The sequence below is a fragment of the Geospiza fortis genome, unplaced genomic scaffold (assembly GCF_000277835.1).
Source record: "Geospiza fortis unplaced genomic scaffold, GeoFor_1.0 scaffold154, whole genome shotgun sequence".
NCBI lineage: Eukaryota > Metazoa > Chordata > Aves > Passeriformes > Thraupidae > Geospiza > Geospiza fortis.
In genome coordinates, this window is record NW_005054397.1 from 1,424,651 (window position 1) to 1,444,472 (window position 19,822).

General features: G+C 41.0%; 2 protein-coding genes across 2 annotated transcripts; both read left to right on the top strand.

Annotated features, from left to right (window-relative positions):
• The first annotated feature begins 266 nt into the window (after nt 1–266).
• LOC102040797 (ovalbumin-like) lies at nt 267–5,865 on the top strand. The gene is made up of 7 exons (XM_005425847.2): nt 267–458; nt 1,003–1,050; nt 2,325–2,453; nt 3,249–3,366; nt 4,138–4,280; nt 4,563–4,718; nt 5,433–5,865. The coding sequence occupies exons 1-7, from the start codon at nt 291–293 to the stop codon at nt 5,835–5,837; spliced, it is 1,167 nt and encodes a 388-aa protein (XP_005425904.1). The 5' UTR covers nt 267–290; the 3' UTR covers nt 5,838–5,865.
• A 9,227-nt stretch (nt 5,866–15,092) lies between these two features.
• LOC102037062 (ovalbumin-related protein Y-like) lies at nt 15,093–19,008 on the top strand. The gene is made up of 7 exons (XM_031060969.1): nt 15,093–15,272; nt 15,617–15,667; nt 16,259–16,387; nt 17,134–17,251; nt 17,481–17,623; nt 17,960–18,115; nt 18,558–19,008. Exons 1-7 carry the CDS (start codon nt 15,105–15,107, stop codon nt 18,957–18,959), a joined length of 1,167 nt encoding a protein of 388 aa, XP_030916829.1. The 5' UTR covers nt 15,093–15,104; the 3' UTR covers nt 18,960–19,008.
• The last annotated feature ends 814 nt before the right edge of the window (nt 19,009–19,822 follow it).

A 19,822-nucleotide genomic window follows, 5' to 3' on the forward strand; every position in this document is an offset into this window, starting at 1 on the left:
AAGGGTGGATGAAACTTTCTATTTCCTAAAAGGCAAGGACAAGGTACTATCTTGCTGATAGGATCTTGTTGAAAGAAAACAAACGTGTTCATATGTGAATGGATCAGGAGTTACAATATTTCTAATGATCACGGAATTTGTAGGCTTCATTTCATTCACTGGTTCAGCATCACAAAACCAGCAATGAACTGGCAGTTTCTGGGCAATTGGCAATGCTCTTTAAAACAAGCACTACATCTTGTGACCGTAAAGTGATATTTCTGTTTGCTTTAGGAAACGCTGATTTCACAATGGGCTCCATCAGTGCAGCAAATGCAGAATTTTGTTTTGATGTATTCAAAGAGGTGAAACTTCACCACCCCAATGACAACATCTTTTATTGCCCCCTGAGCATGATTGCAGCCTTGGCCATGGTCTATCTGGGAGCAAGAAATAACACTGAGTATCAGATGGAGAAGGTAAGTTACATAAATGGGCACAAACTCTCTTTGATCCCTTTCAAAGAGACAGCAGATTATCCATTTATATCTTCCAAACCTGCCTAGCAAAAAAATGGCTTTCCAAACTCTGGAGCTACTTTTCAGTTATTGCATTTCCCCATGAAGGGCAAGAACAACCTCTAGTTTTCATTAAGAAAGAGCAGTTTTGGAGGATGGTTAAGGCAGGTCTCTTTCTTCAGCTTATATTATCTCAGAGACCTGATTCCTTCCAGCTGAATAGGACAACTTGAGACATACAAAAGATGAAAAATATGGAAAACAAGAGTCATAGTTATAAATACAATGCTGTAAGGCTGTAGCTGATTTATGGACAATGCCATTAACTGGAAAAGAAAGGATCTAAGCTGAAGATCACAATCACAAATTTTCAGTGCGGTGCCTGGTTTAAAGCTCGCATGGAATTTCTCAGTTCATCCTTGGTTAGTGAAAACCTATAGTTTTAGCACAAATATCAGCAATTGACAGTGGACTTCACATACCTAATTTTTACTTTCCATTGCAGGTTCTTCACTTTGACAAAATTGCAGGACTCGGAAGTATCCAGACCAAGGTACAGAAATCTAAGGTACATTGATTTCTCTTTCACATCCTTTTCCTGAGAATAGACTGTTCTGATTGTGTTTTTAGCAGTTTCAACACCTTGCCAAACCTTTGCTAATTCTCTTAATTTAAGAGATGTAAGTTAAAAAAAAATACAACAAACTACCAAATCCCAAAGAACAACAGCAGCAAAACAAATGCCAAGCAAACAACCACCAACAAAATCAAACAAATAAAACCCACCCAAAATCAACAAAACCAAACTCTAAAACACCACCAGAAAAAGAAGACAGGCTGCCCATATTGCAAGTGACAGGAAGGATAGGGTGCTTTGGGCACCAGAATACATTTTGGTGTAAATGAACTCCACACCTGCAAGTGCTGCTGACCTACAGCCCTTGCAAGGGTCTCAGTACCTGAAGCCAGGGTACAGTAGGCAGACTTGAAGCTGAGACTCCAAAGTGGGACAGCAGAAAAGAGCCCAGAATCCCCAAAGGATGGAAAGTAACCACACTCTTACAAAGATGCAGGGACTATTCCAGCCTCCAATTCCCACTGCTACCCCAAGAAAACCATGAGGGGCCCCTGTACCTTGATACCTGTATGCTTCTGTCCATGTTAATTTGCTGCCTCTGTAAAGATAACAAAAGCCATGGAGCCCGGTGTGTCCCCACTTGGGATCCAAAACACAAGGTGGGACTTAAAAAAAAATGAGACTTTTTTTTTTTTTTTTTTTTTTTTAACAAAGGCAGTATCTAAAGCTAGGGCATTTAGGGACTCAGTAAGCATTTAGAAAGCAGCTGTTCAACACAATTATTCTGAAAAAATACAGTCGCACCTACTGTTTATCATTGCGCAGTTTTCTTACATGCTTTTAGCCTGTGTCACCATTCTTGGAACTAGAGACAGGTGATTCATTTTTTCACTGTATAACAAAACACTTCCTGACTCCCTTGCCATCTAGCTCTCTTCTTCCATCTGTAGCTTCTGCAAAAAAATGCCATGAACAGGCAAGGAGTGCTTTGCTTTGTACCTATGAAAAGTCACCAATTTCAATAACTAACCTCTAGAATTAGTGGCATAATAGGCTGTGAATGAATTATACATCATCAGCTGCTTATACTGAACACCCCTCCCATGGAACTCTTAGACTCTATTACGTGTTCACTTGCAAATGTTCAAACGCTGTTTGTTTCCCACATTATTTGTACCTTATAAATAATACTCTTTCTCATAAAATAACCTAACAATCTGTACTTTTCTGTCTTCTGATCAACAAATCAGTGCGGCAAGTCGATGAATATCCACCTACTGTTTAAAGAAATTCTCTCTGATATCACTGCACCAGAAGCCAATTATTCACTGCACATTGCCAACAGACTCTATGCTGAAAAGACAAGTCAGATCCTACCGGTAAGTGATCTCTTGCTAAACCCTGTAAAATTCTGTAATCCCAGAGGACTGGCCAGAGTAGGTGACCAATAGTCACTATCCAATAGTCCCTATTGGTGTGGATTTACATGGTTTTTCCCTTTGCCATGGTCCTGGCAACAGTCTAAAATGGAAAACAATTTGAGGCAAAAATATGGCTCTACTAAAAAAATGAATGTAGTAATAAACAAAATTATTGGTAATATAACTCCTCACTCCCCACTTGCTCCCCCAAACCATTTCATTTTAACTGGTTGTTGGAGTTTTTTTCAGAAAATAATTTGATTTTGGTATATTTCTTCACTTGAAAGCTCACCTCAAAATCAAATTTTGAAAGTGTCAAAATCTTTCACATTTTCAAAGCAAAAGATACAAATATTCTAAATAAAAGGAACATATTCTAAATAAAAGGAACTTCTTATCTTTAAAAATAAGGAAAATGCTTTGAAAAAAGGAAGTGGACTTAAAGATGATAAAACAGTCTAAAATTAACCTAAAACCAGGGGGTTTGGGTCAGGCTTTTTTCCAGAAATTCTTAAATATTTTTAATACATGTTCTTAACTGGTCACGTAGTAAAGATGTCAGATCTGAAATTGTCATGAAACAAAATAATTTTTCTGGTCCAGATTTAGCAAATTCTTTCAGGAAGTAAGCAATGAGAACACCTTAACCATGACATCACTATAAAAATCTTATTAGCCATATTTTATTTCACTTCCATATTGTTTTTAAAAAATTAATAGTTCACTGGCTATAATTAATTGGTGTCTTTACAGATCTACTTAAAATGTGTGAAGAAGCTGTACAGATCTGGTCTAGAAACGGTCAACTTCAAAACAGCATCAAATCAAGCCAGACAGCGCATTAATTCCTGGGTGAAGAATCAGACAAAGGGTAAGTCAGACAAGACTATGAGATATACTTCTCTCTGACAACTGTATTTTAGCAATTTCTGAAAGGACTAAACATTAGAGGAGAAATTTCCTCTTCCTGTCGCCATTAGTGGATATTTTCTGTGGAAAGGGATGACTCTATTGCACCTGTGTGGCAGTGACAGAGTGTTTTAAATACATCTGGCAAAGGCAGAGGTGCCATGATATGCACACTTAATATGTACATTTTATATACACTCTTTTTGCATCTGGAGAAATTAACTCATGCAAGGTTACTCCCAGCTTCTCTAGAATATTGGCATATTTTTACAAGGATGTGCTGGGTAGGTAAGAAGTGGGCTTCCAGGGGAGAAGGTAATGCATACTAAACTGATGATGGGAAATAAATTATTCAGAAGCTTGTGTGCATTTATTGTGTTGAGGTGGGAGGAAAAACTTAGAGTGAATTGTGAGAAACAAACATACTGAGAAAATCTGTGTTGGTTCTTCCCTTTCTCTTTCCTTCTTTTCTATAGAAATATTTATTTTTTTCCAAGTGCTGGTTAGAAATGTTCCTGGGAATCTATAGCACTCTTGAACCTACCTGTCTTCTTGCAGAAATGTCTGGCCAGTTGCCAGTCTTTCAGTGTATTATTAAATCATCCTCATGAACCTTAATTCAATGTGCAGGGTTTTGGAGAAGGAAAAGTCAAGTGAAGGAGCAGTATAATGATTGACTTCTAAAACTACTGCTATGAAACTTACTACTCTGTGCCCTACTTTTTTCTTAAAGGACAGATCCAGGATTTCCTTGAACCAAGCTCTGTTAATCCTCAGACTGTGCTGGTCCTTGTGAATGCCATTTACTTCAAAGGGAAATGGAAGACCCCATTTAAAGAAGAACACACTGAGGAAGTGCCCTTCAATGTGACAGAGGTGGGGGGCACAGACACAGTTTCTGGCCAGATGTGTATTTATTCTATTTACAGTTCTATTGTCATTGGCTGGGTGATTTACCTGGGGCCTCACTGTCAGATTTGTGACAGCTGTGTCTGACAGAACAAACCAGCAGATGAGACAAAAACGGAGACACAGCTCTTTTCCAAAGGCAGCATGGTTGAAGATTGAGTCCTGTCCTTTCAAAGGCCCTGTACATTTGTCTGACCAAAGAAAAAGATTGCTCCCACATCACATCATCTCACATTTTTGTTTTTGCAGCAAGAGAGCAGACCTGTGCAAATGATGCATCAGAACAGCACCTTCAAAGTGGGAAGAGTGGCTGAAGACAAAATCAAGGTCCTGGAGCTTCCGTACACCAGTGGAGAGCTGAGCCTGTTGGTGCTGCTGCCTGATGACATCTCTGGCCTGGCACAGGTATGGCCCTGGCAGGGCAAGCAGAAGGGCTGTGACTTCAGTGGAGCTTGGCTACTGTCAGACCTTTTGCTGCCCATGGACATTGCAGCTGCCCACCCCATGGGTGTGCTGGGCAGGCAGGGGAGCACAAAATCTGCCCAGGTGCCTCTTAGGAGAGTCCTGAGGTAAATGTAGGTAAAGCAGTGTAGAAGCCCTGCTGCAGCCCTGCAGAAAATGTATATATAAGGAATGTTATAAAATTACCCATCTGTACTCAAGAAAGGAGAAAAATCAATGCAGTCTAAAATATATGAACAATGACTCATATTTCAGTAATATTTTTAAATTATAAAATAGAGTTATTACAGATGTAGTACAGTTTGCATTTGTTAGGTGCTACCAGTTGTAGGTAAATTTCCATGGTCTTGTTTTTGCAGTCTTTCACAAGCTGACTAATTTGCTAGGCTGTGAAACTGTTGGGTTGTGCCTCATGAGACACAAGATTACTTGGACAAAGAGGGATGTGTTAAGTTGGAAAAAATATGAATAAAAGGAGAGTGACACAGGCAGGTACTGGAGAGGCAATTAATAAAATAGCAGAAGGATGCCAATAGGATGAGCTTCAGGAACCATTCTGGTTGGAGTTTTACTTTTATGATAGCCTTTGCAGAAATGACTGGTAGAAAGAAGTTGGATTTGCATCCCATGTGTTTCATTCCCTGCCTCTCTTTGCAGCTTGAGAACAAAATCAGCTTTGAAAAACTTGCTGAGTGGACCAGTTCTGAGGTGATGGAAAAGAAGAGAGTAAAAGTGTACCTCCCACGCATGAAGATTGAGGAGAAATATAACCTCACATCTGTCCTGACATCCTTGGGTATGACCGACCTGTTCAGCCCCTCTGCCAACCTCTCTGGCATCTCTGCAGCAGAGAGCCTGAGGGTATCTGAGGCCATCCACGAGGCATACATGGAAGTCACTGAAGAGGGCACTGAGGAGGGCACTGGCTCAGCAGATGACACAGAAGACATCCAATATTCCTCTGAGTTTGAAGAGTTTAGGGCTGACCACCCATTCCTTTTCTTGATCAAACACAATCCAAGCAACCTGATCCTCTTCTTTGGTAGATATTGTTATCCCTAAAGAGAAAAGGGCTGGAAATAATGCTTACCTACCCCTAAGAAACAGACCCACTTTACTCTAGCATTGTAGTATAATCTCATCTCTTCAATATTTTCTGCATGTGAAAAGGCTACTCTAAGTTGTGCCCTTTCCTGAAGCTTCCATAGCAAAGACACACCTGCGGGTGAGGAAACAGCAGTGTGTTTGCTCCTTTCCCTTCTCAGATTGGTTTACTGTGGATTGAGCCAAGTAAAGAATAAGCCCTCAGAGAATAGAGGCCCTCACATGATTTTCACTTGAGGAAGGAATTGCAGACAGGGCTCCAAGTCTTTGGTATTCCATTACATGGAAAGCCATGGGCTATGCTCATGCCATTCCCTACTGTCCTGCTAACAAACCCATGCAGTTCCCAGAACACTGGCTTTGAAATCCCCAGTCTGGAGAAGATGCTTGTGGACAAGATTCTGCTATGCAGGGTGTTAATTGGTGCCTATGTAATTTTTTTTTTTTTTTTTACTTATCTGTCGGGAAATGGTGCACATATCCACTATGACCAGAGCTGTCCTCTCACCATGAGTACCTCATGTAATACTGAATTTCTTCCAGAGGCTCTCCAGAGTCATGGAGTGTTTCCCTTCCACTTCAGAATGTTCAAGGGGATCTAACTTTGGTTATGTCTTGTCACAGAGTATAGCTTCAAAGCCTGAAACATGGATATTGGATGATCCAGGACTCAACTGCCAAGCAAAAGTTATCTGAATTCTTGTTTAAAACACTGGAAGTCACTTTAAATTTGAGAACATCCTGAAAGTGATGTTAAAGAATCTGATTTCTCCATAGGAGTTTTGTTAAAAAACACAGCTTTTAAGTAATTCCTGTCTCTGTTGATCTTGCTTAGCAAATAAACTTCAATTTGTTCCTGGAAAGTTCTCAGTTGTTCAAAACTCAAGAGCATTATTATTCCATGAATGTAGGTGGGCTTCTTTGTTCCTATGGTAGCTCAAGACTACATCTCTTGTTTTCAAGAAATACATGAGAATCCTAATTTTCTCTGTCTTTTTTCCTGATGTGCCCACTAGCATCTCCATGTATGGTTCCATTGGCACAATATTATGACCTGTTTTCATTCTAATAATATATTACTGATTTTGATGCACATAATTGATTTTTTCTTTCTTAACATAATAAAAGAAAGTTACAAATCCTGGTCATGAAATTATCTGAATTTTCTTAATTTTCTGGGTGGCTAAGCCTTAAAATATTATTACATTGGTAACTGTTGTGAGTAAAATGGGATTTAGTACAGAATCCTCCAGTTTTTAGAATGAATAAAGTTATGTAGATATGAAGTTACCCATTTATGAAAGAAATGAATGCACACATCTATAGTTTGATTCCTCTCTGTAATACTGATTACCAAGAAATAGCCCACTGAAATATTAAGTTGTTCTTATGTAGTCTTTGATATCATTCCAACAGGTATTAAAGATGCACTATTAGTTGGATAAATATTTCAAGGAAAAACTGTTCCAGCGACTCTACCATTTGAGATTATGAAATCATCAAAAAATCATATAACTCAAAGGGCATAGGAAAGAATAAGTAGATGGACAACCCTTAGGCAAAGCATTTCCCCACTGAGAGTTTTGAGAGGAGGTACTCTGTTGCTAATATCAGCTATTTCAATAATAAGGGACAGGGAAACCCTGAATGTACATATAGACTGGGGAATAGGTTTCTGGAGAGAAGCCCCACGGAAAGGGACCTGTGGGATCCTGGTCAATGGGTTAGGGTTAGGACCCTGGGGGTCCTGGTTGATGGCAAGTTGAACACGAGCCAGCAGTGCCCTGGCAGCCAGGAGGGCCAAGCCTGTCCTGGGGGGCATCAGGCACAGCATGGCCAGGCAGGCAAGGGAGGGGATTGTCCTGCCCTGCTCTGAGCTGGGGCAGCCTCACCTCCAGTGCTGGGGGCAGTTTTGGGAACCACAGTATAAAAAAGACAATAAATTATTGGGGAGTATCCAAAGAAGGGCCATGAGGATGGTAAAGAGCCTTGAGGGGAAGAAATAGAAGGAGCAGCTAGGATTTTGGTTTGTTCAGCCTGGAGAAGAAGAGATTGAGAGAGAGATCTTACTGCAGTCTGCAGCTTCCTCAGGTGGGGAAGCAGAGGACCAGGAACTTATCTCCTCTCTGGTGACTCATAACAGGCCCTGAGGGAATATCAGGAATCTGTGTCAGGGTAGGCTTAGCTTAGATACTAGGAAAAGACTTTTCACCCAGAGGGTGTTTGGGCACTGGAACAGGCTCCCCAGGGAAGAGGTCATAGCACCAGCCTGATAAAGTTCAAGAAGTGTTTGGACAACGATTTTGGGTACGTGCTGTGATTCTTGGGGCTGCTGTATGCAGGGCCAGAAGTTGGACTTCATGATCCTGATCCTTCCAATTCAGGACATTCTATGATTCTATGATTCTATTTCCACATTAAAATACAGTGTGGCATGATAAAAGCAGATCTGTAGAGGAAAGAAGGTGGTGCTACCTGTCTGACATCCACATTATTTGAATATCATCAGGATATTTGTGATATAGACTCAGGTCTTCTCCAGAGGTAAAGACAGCTATTTCACCAAGTAAATTTTAATTAGTTTTCCTCAGAAATTAAAGCAGTGGTCTAAACTGTTCCAAGAGATGCAAAATTTCAAAATCTCAAGGCTTGCCATAAGCAGTTTAATCACATTCTGCATCTCTTGTAGCCAGAAGCACTTGATCTAGTCTGTTAAATTTAAAAGTCTGTACACTTAAACAATAAGAAGACTTCAAAAGGGTTACATTTGAAAACTTTCCTTCCTATGATAATTAAACCAGAAAATGCTCAAAGTACAAAGATATGCCTCAGTGGCCAATGTTGTTTCCTGAACAGCAATAATGGTCAAAATGAAGGAATGGGAGAAAAGTAAAGGGGCCATGACTCAGAGGCAAGTACAAAGCTTCTCCTTTCCAAAAAGAAAAGACAGGAGGCAGTAAAAAGAGCTAATTCAGAAATACTGTAATAAACTTGTAACTTGCTTTAATATTTGCTTTTAACAATATTAAAATGTTCCAAAACATTTTCATTAAAAAAAGCAAAAATAAATAAACCTTGAAAACATCCTTGTTGTGACTGGCATTTTTGTCACAGCCTTCCAAATGTGTTTTCTGGAGAACTGAGACCCTTTTTCTCATACAGACTGCTGTGCAGGACGAGAAATAAGGCTTAGCAGGTAACAAGACAAAATCTGAAGCTTTCTGCATCTAGTGGTACAAATTGCACCAGTCCAGAAAGTACAAAGAGACATCCAAGGGTCTGCCACTATGAGGCAACATTTCTCTCCATGCAGCATGGAAACAATACTTGTCTGTGAAACGTGCCATACACTCCCATTCCAAGTACCTCATCCACACTGCTGTTCTTTCTTTGCACATTAATGTGTAATAACCCTGCTCTCTCCACCTCCCTTGAGATCTTCCTCTAGATATAGTATGGAAGCAGAGAACAGCTGAGACTGGAAGTGACCTCTGCTTATTTTTTATTCCAAGCTCCACCTTTCCATCAGGGTCAGCTACAGCAGGTTACTTGGGATCATGTCCTTCTGGGTTTTGAATATTTCCAAGGATGGAGACTCCACAGCCTCTTTGGGCAACCTGGATTTACCTCCCTATCCAAATGAAAATGTATTTTTTTATGTTTAAATGTAATTTCTGCTATTTCAGGTCATGTTCTTTCTCTCTTGTCTGTTTACAGGAGAAAGTCTAGCTGCATCTTTTTACCCTCCCATCAAGAAGGTTATGCACATGGATGAAACCCCCTGCACTTTCTCCTCTCCAGGGTAACAAGTCCCATGTCTCCGAGCCTCTCCTCTCATGACAGATACTTTAAGCACTTACTTATCTTCTCTGGTCCCATTCCCCAGGACATGCCCATCTCTTTTGGAATGGAAAGCCCAGAGCCAGACAGAGCATTCCATCTGTGGTCCCACCAGTGCTGGGTAGATGGGCAGGAAAGCCTCCCACTACCTGCTGGCAGTGCTTTTTCTAAGGCATCCCCTTGTGCTGTTGACTTTACTTGCCACAAGGACACACTGCTGACTCAGGGTCAGCTCAGTGTCTGCCAGGCCTCCCAGTTCTTTTTTGCAAAGCCAACATGATGGCATGGACCTTTGTGCAGTGATACTTTACCTTTTCTGTACAGTCTTTTCCTGCAGGAGGCAGGAATATTGCCAAGAATCTCAGTAGGCTGCTACTCAGAGGAGAGGAAGGCTTTGTGGAAGGTTGTCTGTGTTGAAAGGAACCAATATACTAGTTTATCCTATTTTGTACAAAAGAAAACTGCTATTTTTCCTGGGAGTATGTGCTGAGATAAAGGACATGCTGGGCAGACTGTGAGTGATGGGAGGTAATGTAGCAGGCATGGTGATGTGGGCAGTGTTAGCCACAGGCTGCCACAAACAGGCTTCTCTGTGGAGAGGGATGCTGGTAACTAAGCTCCCACGTGGCACAGCCAATGCCAAATGTTGTGCCAATGCCAGCTGCCATCCTTCCTGCCCTGTGTATGTGCTGGCTCTAAGGCCCCCGTTACCCTGCTGCCTCCTTAGGAGCCTGTGAGGCCATTCCCAGGGCCACCCTGGCTGCTGGCTGATTCCATGGACTTGAGGGATGAACAAGGGACTTCATGTGTGCTGTGGCGACTGATAAAGGGACAGCTGTGTGTGCTGGTCCAGAACCTGTACAGCTGCAGACCTTGGACGCTGTGTGCACTGCTAGGCAGATGCAGTAAGGATGAGTGACTTGTGACCAAATCCATTACGGGACCCTTCTGAAGATGCCTTCACTGGAGAAATTCACTCTGCCAACACTGAGGTATGCACAGCCCTGTCACAGTCTGTGGGTGACCAAGGCAGCACTGCAAGCAAAGATGCCCAACACTTCAGGATGGCACAGGGCTACCAATGAAAGACAGCAGGTGGGCTAAGAGCTCCTGTCTGAAGGAGCTTGACCAGACACCTGAAGTTTCTTCAGACTGGGGGAAGGACATGGTCCTACAGGACAAGTGAGAGAGAAACCATCATTGATTATCTACAGCACCAAGGTCTGCAGTAGCACCTAACCGAACAATCACTGGCATTCACTCTGAGCAAGACAAACACAAAACAATCAAAATGCTCCTTCCCACTGACAAAAGTACAGCAGCATGGATGCGAACTAAGTCTTGAGCTCTGCGTGAGATGTTGTGATTGGATGAGAGGCTTTGGTCTGTGAGCTGACCTGGACTTCATATCCTTTTGTAAAGGTCCAAATGTCCAAGAGTCTGTTGGTTTAGGGACAGCACCACAATGAAATGCCTGGCAGACTAAAGGACAACTGAGCCTTAGCTGACCTCTTTCTTGGGCCAAGCATTGTCAAACAAGGATATGTGGATAAACACATCCTTTTGTGTTTGTGCTGCTTGCACAGCTGTGCTGGACAGGGCAATACATCATCTTCTTTCCTAAGAAGCAGGAAGGTTTGCTTAACCTCACTGGACTCCATGACAGATCTAAAGTTGCCCAGTTCACTAGGCACTACCTCTCATATTCTTACAATTCTATGCTGACAGCTGATCATAATCAAGATTTTTACTTACTTGTGGAATGATTTAGTTGCCTCTGCAATTTGCTTTACATTAATCATTCATTTGACCAATAAAAAATAGAAATGCTAACAAAAAACAGTGACCTGGGTTGTGCAGTAGCACACTCTTCAAGCAGAGGACTGCTCCTTCTCTATTGTAAACCAAAAGATTTCTCTCATTAGTGAATATATTCAGCTCAGAAGTCTTTTGCTAACAACATTAATGCTGTGAGTTGGATGTTACAAAACACCTGTACCAACTCATGGGACATCTTTGTAGCTACCAAGTTACAGGCTGTCTATGATGATGCAAATATGATTCAGGTGGATGGTGCACAAGGGCCAAGGTGGCTCACATATGGTGAGTTGAAGCACACCACCAGATAATTTGATTGACAAGGAAGAAGACTCAAGGCATATTCAAACATTAGAAGTGACAGGGACAAATATTCTGGCTAGTCCTTTGCCTTCTGAGCTGTCAAGTATATTGCAATGGACCATGGCCTCAAGTGTAGAAGGCAGTTTGAACAGAAACAAGGCAGTTTTAAGATGGAAAGGCAGAAGGGGCAGCAGCTGCAGGAATAGCTTGTAGTCTAGGGAGTATCTCCCAGCTGTGTGGTTAAAGGTTCACCCTACACAGGCACATGCATCCATTTGACCTGTTGTCCTCCAGCAAGGTGGGACCCTTTTCAGCTAAATGGGACTCACAACAGTGCAGTGGTGACCAGTTTACACACTGCTACTGTGAGAGAATATCTCATTCTCTTTGCAATAGACCTGCAGTGATGAGGCACCCAAGTGGGTCAAAGTCCAAAGATCATACCTCAAAAGCCTTGTTCCTGCAATAACAAGGGTTGAAGTAGACTGGCCTGGACTGCACACTATACCTGTAAAGTAAAGTACCTGTCAGATTTAAATGCACCAGTCCAAACTGAGCTCTTCATGGCTCCTATTGCGTGAGCAACTTCATCTGAATGGGACTATGAAGAACTGTACTAGAGAGAAAGGTAGGGATGATCCAGAGACTTTCCTCTTTCACAGAAATGAAAAGAGTTAAAAAGTCCACCTCTACTCTCCTGAGGCATAATTTGTTCTAGACAATTTCAGAGCCATTTTGTGTATTGACTTTGGATTTCTGTTTTAAAATTATGTAGCATTTAAGAGGTCAAAGCATTTTCTTTTATTGTCCATCCATTCTTTTATTTCAAAGGAATTATGCAACTGGTTTCTGCTTGCTATTGTATATTATGACTGTCTTGCAGACCATGAATGTTTCTTCAGCTGGTTTGCTCAGCTGATGTGCCATGAAGTTGCTTGTGGAAGAATGTAAGAATGGTCCTGTAAGAATGGCCTCTGTATGTAAAAAAGGCACATTTTGAACCTAGCATCTGGTGCTGTGACCTGTGGAAAAGAACAGCACACCTTAAACTACCCTTCAAAATTATAGCGGCGACTTCAAATCCTTTTCTGGTAGCATCTGACTAGGATCTAAATATCCTGATGCCTGAATTAAAAAGTTACAGAAATCTTGTCTTATTTTCTCAACTTCTCTTTCCCCAACACATTTTTCATTAGTTCTGTAGTTCTTCCCTGTATAGATGCGCTGAAATTAATTTGTATTCCCAAAACACTCTCACTGAGGGTTTTGTTCCACTGATGTGCTGCCCAGACTGCAACTGTGTCTGAGTTCCTTGAACTAGATTGCTCTGGAATGAAAAACTGTGCTCTGTGAAACCCTATGTCTGTGGTCTTTTTCAATGCAGCAAGGGACACCAGACAAATGTATATAACTTCTTGCAAAAAAATATACTTCCATTTTATTAAATTTGGCAATAAACATTGAAAATGCCCTTTCCTTGCTCCTCAGTGGCAAATTTTCTCTATTCTTTAGGAAGAGCTATGGATTCTGATAGGAAGAAAGATTGGTGATACTGGTAGTCTAGCCAACACTGGGAGAAAAGTTGCAATAAATTCATCCCTGCATATGCTGATCTTACCAAAATTTGTAAGTTTACAAAATGATGACTCTGAAATTAATCTGGCCTATCATTATTCAAGACAAAGGAATATTAAGGAAAATGAGGTGAAATTCCTACATTCTACAAGACTGAATTCCACATGACTCTTTTTTGTTTTATTTTCACAAGCTATGATATACTATTTGCTGCCATAACCAAATCATACTTACTACTCAAGTTCCAATGAATAGCTTTTATCATTATTTTTGCTTCAGTCATTTTTATTTTTGCTTCAGTCATTTTAATGTTCTGTCTTTTCTGCAAGGTTTTATGTGCTATGATGAATAAACCTTCCTTTTTGGAAACTTTAAGTTAAAATACTTTTTTTTGTTTTGGTTTGGTTTTTTTTTTTTTTTTTTTTTTGTTTTGTTTCAAAGAATGGACTTATTCCAAGTAAAAGTGCATGTCTGACATTGAGCTCCATCCATCACTTTACTGGGTAAACACAGAACAGACAGCATGGGGCGTGTCACAAAATAACACAAGATATATTCTAAGGGGTTTGTCAAGTCTGCCCCAAGTACAGCTGAGAAGCTGTGCTCTACCTTTCCCTGGTGAATCTGATAAGGTAAGCATTTCTTTCAATTATGGTTTAAGTTCTAATCTGCAAGATAAAAACAATTGTCTTTTACAATACTTATAACTGTTTTGATGTAACCTCATGTTTGTGGCCTTCAGTATCAGTTGAAGAAACTAATTATCGCAGGATGCCTTCTGCAGAAACCTTACCTGCCTTCAGATGAATCTTCTCTATTATTTTGCTGTTTCACAGTCTTGCATGCATAAAGTCAAAGTATTTGTATTTATGAACTGTACCTTTTTTACTAACTCTTCCACACTGAAAAGCTGGTGATAAGTTACAACAGACTTTCTCCCTTCTTCCTCTATTGCTTTAATTTTTCATTTAGTATTAAAAGACAAAATTGAATTTTTTTAAATTCTATGTGTTATGTAAGATATTCTCTGAATGAAACTAAGGAGTGCTGAATGTTCAAAAGATCCTATCATTCTACAGTTCTGTGTTATCTTTAATAGCTACATTTTCAAAGACAAATGACAATAAACCCCTCTTCCCCCCCCCCCCCCCCAAGCATTTGCTTAATGAATCTGTTTCTTCTCCAGGAACAAAAACAGAGTTTAAAGCCTAAAATATAACAGTAAGTAGAATAGGTAAATAATAAAAAAATCTACCTTATATCACCTATACAATCAGTTCAATGTAGTGAGAGAATGAGTATCTATTCTATCAGGGGAACAGTTAGATGCATTGTTGTTCAAATTATCTCACATTAGGAGATGACGGTCACATGAACATGTTGATTTGATAGGGACTGTGATACATATGGTAGAGTACCCTGGATTTTGTTCTCTAGCAGCTGCACACTGCTTTTTCTAGTCTGTGTTTTCTTCTTTCACCAGCCTATGCACAGCTGGCAGATGTCCAACACTTGGCTCATGAATCCAAAACCATATCTGCCTTTTGAATCCACACCACTGGATTCTGTTTGCTGAAAAAACTCTGTTTGGGGTTTATGTGCACTGAATTTTTTGCATTACAATTGACCTATTTCACCACAGTAAGTCAGACAACTTTCTGGTTTTTTTCAGACAACAGAGATTTCACAATGGGCTCCATCAGTGCAGCAAATGCAGAATTTTGTTTTGATGTATTCAAAGAGGTGAGATTGCACCGCAGCAATGACAACGTGCTCTTTTCCTCCCTGAGCATGCTTTCAACCCTGGCCCTGGTCTATATGGGAGCAAGGGGTAGGACTCAATCCCAGATGCAGAAGGTAAGTCACTTACACAGGTGTAAAGTCACCTCTACTTATGCTACTTGTTCCTTCTAAGTAACATCACTGAAAAATACCCACTGACGAGGTTTTCACCTGTTTCAATGCACAAGAACCAAGACAAAGCAAAGAATAGTATTGACAGTTTCCAAGAAGGTCACAGAGGGCATAGACCAGTTGCAAGCTTGCCTGTGAATTTTTAGTTAATCTATTTTCTCATAATCTTTTTTATTTTTTTTTTCTGAGCTAACAAGTTTTTTTACACAAGCAACATGTGTAAATCTCAAATTCACATTGTTTTTGGTCATGCTTCTCATTTCTACCACTGGTATTTTCTCTTGCAGGTTCTTCACTTTGATAATGTTACAGGAGATACAGACATTTCTGACTCCCAGGTAGAGAAATAATTTACTCTTCCTTCTGTCTTATTTTCTCCTCAGAATAAAAGTAGAACTTTTCTGCCTCCCCTCCTGGCAGTTTCAGACCCTGACAAAAACTACAGTAATGGCCTCAAACCAAGGGGATCTGTGGAGGGAGGGAAGGAGGGTCTGATTCACCTGTTTTTAAACAAACATAGAAAGACAGCAGGTTGCTTATCTTGCACCAGAACAAGTAAGGGTGTGGGGAGAATGCTTTGGGCACCAGGGTGTCTTTCCAGGCAGGTGCTGCTGGGGGATGAGCGAAGAGGGCTCAGGGTACAGCAGTTCAATTTCCAGCTGGGCAGGAAGATGCTGGGCAGAGAAGAGCCCAGAAGTCTCAGTGACAGGAACTCAACTGCATCTTTTAAAAAGCACATTTCAAGGGATTTGTCTTGACAAGGATGAACTTGCCCATTCATGCACCACCACCACAGCACTAGCTGTCCCAAAGATGACAGTCTGTGGGGGAAGACAGCCCTGTAGCATCACTCTTAACTGAAAGGGACCAGACTTTAGGATCTTATTTCCTTATGCAATTTATCTTCTTTTTTCATGTCATCACCTCAGTGTGGCACTGCTGAGTACATCCACAAAACCTTCAAGGACCTCCTCTCAGACATCAGGAGGCAAAATGCTACTAACTCACTCAGGATTGCTGACAGACTCTATATTGAAAAAACATACCCTATTCTTCAGGTGAGTTATACTATGACATGACTTCCACGAAATTTCCTGTAAATGCCCTGTGACTGCCCTAGAGATGCACCACCAACAGTAGCCTGCTCTGTTGATGAAGAGGTGCTTGTGAGCCATGAGGGGAACTGGTACAGGATGAGTTTGGACTTTTCTGTGCCTGTTAGATGAAAGCAAAAGATATAATGGCATAAAATATGCCTATATTGCATATCACAGGGAGTAATCAAGATTGCTGTTAATTTACTAGAAAAATGGCATGTGATGAAAAAAGTAAATTTTAAGAGAAATTTAATAAACCTTATTACTTGAAATATTGAAAACTGAAATTTTCAGTTTTCCTAGTGAAAGGAAGCTTTGCTTTTGAAATATAAGAATGTGAGAACACCATATTCAAAACCCTAAAGAGTGAACACAAAGAGAAGGAGACAAACATTGTCTGTCTTCAGAAATGTTTGTTAAAGTGAAACTGTTTTGGTAAAATGAAGGAGATACATCAAAATTTTAACTTGGAACCCTGTCTTATCAAAAAGTGCAGACCTATATATGTGAAGCAGTCCTTGTACGGCTTTAAGATTCAGTTACAGGAAGACAGATGTGGCTGACATGTTCAATGTCTGATGCTCAAACCCAGGAGTAAACATTCACTGTTCCTTAAACCATTCTGCTTTCTTTCACAGTCTTGCTTTAGACATCTGTATAATTCCAAGTCCTCATCAGTCTGACAACTGTAACCCTTTTTCTTATAGGAATACATAAAGTGTGCAAAGAAATTCTACAAAGCAGAGCTGGAAGAAGTTGACTTCAAAACAGCTGCAGAGGAAGCAAGACAGCTCATCAATTCCTGGGTGGAGAAAGAGACAAATGGTAAGGACTTAAAAATTGGTAGCAGGCATTTTCCCTCACCTACCATAACATGTATCCTTGTCTTCCTCTCCTCATAACCTCTAGAAAAGGTGGGTCAAGCAAGCACAGGTTGCTTATTGCTATGAAAATGAAACTCCACAAAGCAGGAACCCCCACCCTCACCCCAACATCACAGAGATTTGTGCAGAGGAGCTGTATCTTACCTCTCTGCCCTGTCTCTTTCTTAAAGGACGGATCCAAGACTTCCTGGTGTCAGACTCTGTTGACCTCAATACTGCTCTGGTCTTTGTGAATGTCATTTACTTCAAAGGGATATGGAAAATGGCATTTAAGGAAGAATACACTCGGGAAGAGCCTTTCAACGTGACTGAGGTAGGAGGGCATGGACATACCTCTGGCCAGGGCAGCTGCTGGCTCACACAGGCAGGAGTCTGGGTGCTACAAATATCTGTCACAGGTTGGGTGCTTTTTCTGAGTCCATCATTGTCAGTGAGTGGGCCTAAAGCCAAGTAGTGTTCACAAGATCTGTGTCTGACCAGGCTTTCAGGACACACAAGCAAGCAAGAGAGGAAAATAGAGATACAGCTCTTTTCCAAAGGCAGCATGGTTGAAGATTGAGTCCTGTCCTTTCAAAGGCCCTGTACATTTGTCTGACCAAAGAAAAAGATTGCTCCCACATCACATCATCTCACATTTTTGTTTTTGCAGCAAGAGAGCAGACCTGTGCAAATGATGCATCAGAACAGCACCTTCAAAGTGGGAAGAGTGGCTGAAGACAAAATCAAGGTCCTGGAGCTTCCGTACACCAGTGGAGAGCTGAGCCTGTTGGTGCTGCTGCCTGATGACATCTCTGGCCTGGCACAGGTATGGCCCTGGCAGGGCAAGCAGAAGGGCTGTGACTTCAGTGGAGCTTGGCTACTGTCAGACCTTTTGCTGCCCATGGACATTGCAGCTGCCCACCCCATGGGTGTGCTGGGCAGGCAGGGGAGCACAAAATCTGCCCAGGTGTTGAGGCAGAGCCTCTTAGGAGAGTCCTGAGCTCAGTTTTATAAAATGTAGGTAAAGCAGTGTAGTGCTGCTGCAGTCCTCCAGAAGAGAATGCTGCTATATGCACCAATCTCCATCAGGTATCAGAGGCAGGCAAGGTAGCAGGACTTTTATCACTGTGGGTAGTTTCAAATGTTTGTTAAAGAAGAAAAGTTTGTCCTAGGGGAAATAAAAAATCAAAGTGATGAAGAAAGTATTCCAAGAAAGCATTCAGCTTAACTTTTGTCTCAGACATTTACTTCCCTGCTTCTCTTTGCAGCTTGAGAACAAAATCAGCTATGATAAACTCCTGGAATGGACCAGTCCCAGGGTGATGGAAAAGAAGAAGGTGAAAGTGTACCTCCCACGCATGAAGATTGAGGAGAAATATAACTTCACATCTGTCCTGACATCCTTGGGTATGACCGACCTGTTCAGCCCCTCAGCCAACCTCTCTGGCATCTCTGCAGCAGAGAGCCTGAGGGTATCTGAGGCCGTCCACGAGGCATACATGGAAGTCACTGAAGAGGGCACTGAGGCAGGTGGCTCAGAGGTTGTGACTGGAGACATCCAACATTCCTCTGAGTTTGAAGAGTTTAGGGCTGACCACCCATTCCTTTTCTTGATCAAACACAATCCAAGTGACATGATACTCCTCTTTGGTAGATACTGTTCTCCCTAAGGAGAAAAAGGGCTGGAAATAATGCTTGCCTACCCCTAAGAAACAGATCCCCTTTACTCTAGTATTGTAGTATAATATTATCTCTTCACTAAGTGGAAAGCCTTCAGTATCTAGGGAGATATTCCTGAAGAAGTGTGTGACTTTTCAGATCTTTGGGTGCTGATATTTCTGCTTACACAAGTTGTACCTAGGACTTATATCCAGGAATAAATAAGAACTTCAAGAGATAGCTTAACATCGTGATTGAATAACTTAGGATTCAGGACCACTGTTTTTATTCTTGTGAGAAATTCTGACACTGATATTGAGAGTCTGGTTTTTCTACAGGAAATAAACACAGCTATTAAAATAATCCTGTTCCTTTCTGTTGATCTTGCTGTGCAACCATCCTTGAATTGATGGCTGGACAACTTGCAAATGAAATTCTTAATTTCAGCAATCATTCTTCTTTGAGTAATGCATTTGTGCTTCTTTGTGCTGCACATACTGTAAGGCTAAGGTCTTGTTCAGAGGTGGCATACAGAAAGTTTCTCATTTCTTCTTAAATCACCATCTCCAAACACACCACCTTCCTGACTGATACAATTTCCCATCTTCACTCCCATGATATGTCATTGATTTTGTGAATGTCAATTGTCCTTCTATTTATTCTAATAAAAGCATTGCAAACTAAACATGTCTACCTGTTTTGTGTTACTGCACCACACAACCAAAATATATGATGTATTGGGTTGTGGTTATTTACAGAATGCATTTAGACTAGGATTTAGATACTATTTTCAAAACCAGAATGTACCCATATATGAAGTCATTCAAGAGCCTAAAATTCTTTCCTCTAAAATTCTGAATTTAAGCAAGATAAG

Bases quoted from the DNA above. Each gene is read 5' to 3' on its own strand.
- LOC102040797 (XM_005425847.2), top strand. From the start codon at position 291: ATGGGCTCCATCAGTGCAGCAAATGCAGAATTTTGTTTTGATGTATTC. The intron at 1,051-2,324 runs GTACAGAAATCT...TCAACAAATCAG, and splicing joins TCGGAAGTATCCAGACCAAG to TGCGGCAAGTCGATGAATAT. The intron at 4,719-5,432 runs GTATGGCCCTGG...CTCTCTTTGCAG, and splicing joins ACATCTCTGGCCTGGCACAG to CTTGAGAACAAAATCAGCTT.
- LOC102037062 (XM_031060969.1), top strand. From the start codon at position 15,105: ATGGGCTCCATCAGTGCAGCAAATGCAGAATTTTGTTTTGATGTATTC. The intron at 16,388-17,133 runs GTGAGTTATACT...TTTTTCTTATAG, and splicing joins AAACATACCCTATTCTTCAG to GAATACATAAAGTGTGCAAA. The intron at 17,624-17,959 runs GTAGGAGGGCAT...TTGTTTTTGCAG, and splicing joins AGCCTTTCAACGTGACTGAG to CAAGAGAGCAGACCTGTGCA.